Genomic DNA, 3402 nt, shown 5'->3' with positions numbered 1-3402 from the left:
ACGGTGTTAGCTATGAGGCGTTGGTAGGCCTTGGATGGGGGTGGCGCCACCGGTGAAAATAGCCGGGTTGACGAACTCGCGGTCGACGACGATGGTAGTTGGGGGGAGGAAAGTTCTCTAGTGCGCAACTAGGGTTTTGGAAAGGGGATTTGGAGGTAAAGCTTTTTTTTTGGCCAGCTCAAAAAGCCTTTGGGAGTTATAACCGATTAAGTAAAAAATATAAGTTCTCTAGGAATGAGAGATTTGCTGTGCTTCGACCAGATATGCTGTTGCACAGCTATAAATAGAGCCTCTACGCCACCCAATCTCGGCAACAACCATCAGGTTAGAGTTCCTCATTCCTCAAGGCTTGTTTAGCTCGTGCTTCTACTACTAGCAGATTGGTAGCCATGGCTAGGGTGCGAGACCCTCTCGTCGTCGGAAAGGTCATCGGGGAGGTCATCGACAACTTCAACCCCACGGTGAATATGTCGGTGACCTACAGCTCCGACAAGCAGGTGTCCAACGGCCAGGAGTTCTTGCCGACGGCGGTCGTGTCCAAGCCACGCATTCAGGTCCCGGGTGGCGACATGAGATCTTTCTTCAGTCTGGTTTGCGCTTCCTCTCCTCCTTGGCCACCTGACGCGTACACAAAGTACGCTAGCTAGCATCCAGCTGATAACCGAGTATATTGCTGCTCTTCAGGTCATGACGGACCCAGATGTGCCAGGGCCTAGTGACCCATACCTGAGGGAGCATCTCCACTGGTAATTGTACTAACCCAACCTAGCTCAATCGGTCAGAAGTCAACCAGTACAATTACCATGTATATATATATATATATATCGAATGCTCACTCCAAGTGATCGAGCACAAATTAATTATCTGGCGACCCATTAGTTGCTATCCCATGGGCATCAGTCCTGTTTTTCGTCTAGTGAGCATAAATTGGCACAAATTTATACGATCAGCTATACATAAGAATATGTTTATCAGGCTATGAGCTTTTGTGTACATGCAGGATCGTCACTGATATTCCTGGCACCACTGATGCTTCTTTCGGTCAGTGCCCTTTTTTCTGATTGGCTACATCCTTAATTTGTCTGGATAAACATGCACTTGAATAATGCACGCAGGGAGCGAGGTGGTGAGCTATGAGAGCCCGAAGCCCACCATCGGTATTCACAGGTTCGTCTTCGTGCTGTTCAAACAGAAGAAGCGGCAGGCTGTGAACCCTCGAGCTCCTTCCACCAGGGACTGCTTCAACACTCGCCGCTTCGCCGACGAGAACGACCTCGGTCTCCCGGTCGCCGCCGTCTACTTCAACGCGCAGCGGGAGACAGCCGCGCGCCGCCGCTGATGTGGAAAATGATACAAGCCGATCAAGCTATGGCTTAGCTACTGGTAGTAGCTATATAATTCAAATAAGAGTTTGCTTGTGGTCTTGTGTCCACTGTTTCTGGTAGTCTTCGTACTGTTCAGCTCTTCGGTTAGTTTAATTAGTTACTCCTACTAGTCAACCTGTGAGCTTGTGTACGCCACTAGAGTGAATTTAGTTCAACTCCTATTTTGTACGTGTTCACCGGGACTCTGGGAGCAGAATGAATGATAGCTAGCAGAAGACCGTCGACGTGTCTGGTAGTAGTAGGCGAGTGAAAGGTGGAAAAGGCAATGGCTGTGGCCCACCTACCTGCGCTACTGTTGTTGCCCTCAGGGCCTATAATCTTTTTTACCCGTTTTGAACCTCGTACTATTTTCATTCCAGTAAAGACCTCATCTTTAAGGCCGGGCAAGTATCTCCGCTCTAAAAAATATGTATGCCTTGGTTGATCTTGATTGTCTGAGTATATAGATACTAGATCTTGCCGTATCTGTTGTGTGTGTGTGCAATTTGTAATATTAATTGATATGGCTGGTTGTGGCTGGTGTGAAGAGGCATCAGTTCTTGGCCATCCTTTTCCCACCATTTTGGTGTCCCGTCCCCTTTGGTCGATTTGGCAATCTTTGATCATTAGCATATATATGCGCCTACGTATGCCTTCCTTAATTAAGTTTGTGCACTTTCTGGATCAACATGCCTAGCTATAGTTTATATACATGAAAAACTAATGTTAATATATATGAGTCATAATATCTATCATGATGCATAATAGAAGATTTAACAACCTACTGGTTATAGAAGATGGCTAACTAAGACAATCAACAAACATGGAAGGTACAAGTAGTTTCAATGGATGGAACAATTACACAAAGTAGATTGGAGTGGTTTACAAATATCCTACATATCATTTAATCATTACCAAAAGTTCAAATGTGCTCACATGGTCATTCACAGGGGCAAAGAGTTATGATCAACTTCTCGTAGCAACTAGCAACTAGTGCGCCTCCACCTATCGAATAAAGATCAAAATTCAAGTAATATAATCTAGGCATATATGCATCTGCTAACTGGGGTCTAGCCTCCTATTCGAAAAGGAAAAAAAATGCATCAGCTAAATAGATCGTATTTATGAAGACATTAAAGTGTAATATAAGCTAGGTGTATATGTATCAACTAAATCTCTCATAGTGGGCCGGGGTATCATAACCCAGTATATGTATCAACAAAGCATAATATTGACATGGCATAGTTGAGTATTAAATTAGATAAGAAAGGACACCAATATCATACCATGATACCGTGACAGAGTATTGGAATACTAATATGATTCATCTAAAATAATAAATGAAGTCATTTAAAATACCAGCACATTATATTATGCACTCCCTCCTTTTTTATTTACACCATATATTAGCTTTGTCTTAAGTCCAACTTTGTAAACTTTGACCAAGTTTTATAGAAAAAATATTAACATCTACAATACGACATAAATATCGTTGGATCCTTCATTGAATATATTTGTTATAGTAAATGTTCATATTGTTTTCTGCAAACTTTATAAATTTGAATTAGAACAAAGCTAATATGCACAGTAAATACAAAGTGAGAAGAACTATGAAGGTACAATATCATACGCAAAGCTAATGTTCATATGATATTCTAGTGCTAATGTAGGAACAGCCTTACGAGGCATCTGTTATAAAGACAATAAGTCGGGTAGCTGATTCGGCCAGTCATCCACATTGTGAAGCATGTCTGACCCAACATATATAATAAGGAAGGCTCATGTTCACCTAAAGGCTACATGTAGGGATGCAAATGGTGACGGCATATATCCTCAACTTCACGTCATGATCAATCATAGGAAAGGGAACAAGAAAATGGGTCCCATGCCTTTTGAGTTTCGTCGTTTCGTGGTCTTTGGTAATTGTTACCTGAGATGAGATTAATCATGTTCAAGAAGAGTAATGCTATACCTACATACAACTACTTATAGGATTAAGGTAAGAAGCAACGTGAATAATTACTGATTGGAGATAGGG

At 42.3% G+C, this 3402-nt stretch overlaps 1 protein-coding gene across 2 annotated transcripts; it reads left to right on the top strand.

Annotated features, from left to right (window-relative positions):
- The first annotated feature begins 389 nt into the window (after positions 1-389).
- Positions 390-1339, top strand: LOC119294009 (CEN-like protein 2). Of its 2 annotated transcripts, none has more exons than XM_037572300.1 (4): positions 390-590; positions 685-746; positions 1001-1041; positions 1116-1339. In XM_037572300.1, exons 1-4 carry the CDS (start codon positions 390-392, stop codon positions 1337-1339), a joined length of 528 nt encoding a protein of 175 aa, XP_037428197.1. The 2 variants fall into 2 exon arrangements, with proteins under 2 accessions (XP_037428197.1, XP_037428196.1); XM_037572299.1 differs by having other exon boundaries at positions 1001-1045; positions 1120-1339.
- The last annotated feature ends 2063 nt before the right edge of the window (positions 1340-3402 follow it).

This window comes from Triticum dicoccoides, chromosome 4B (genome assembly GCF_002162155.2).
Source record: "Triticum dicoccoides isolate Atlit2015 ecotype Zavitan chromosome 4B, WEW_v2.0, whole genome shotgun sequence".
Classification (NCBI taxonomy): domain Eukaryota; kingdom Viridiplantae; phylum Streptophyta; class Magnoliopsida; order Poales; family Poaceae; genus Triticum; species Triticum dicoccoides.
Note: the sequence above shows the minus strand (reverse complement) of the source record. Positions and strands in the feature narration are given on the sequence as shown.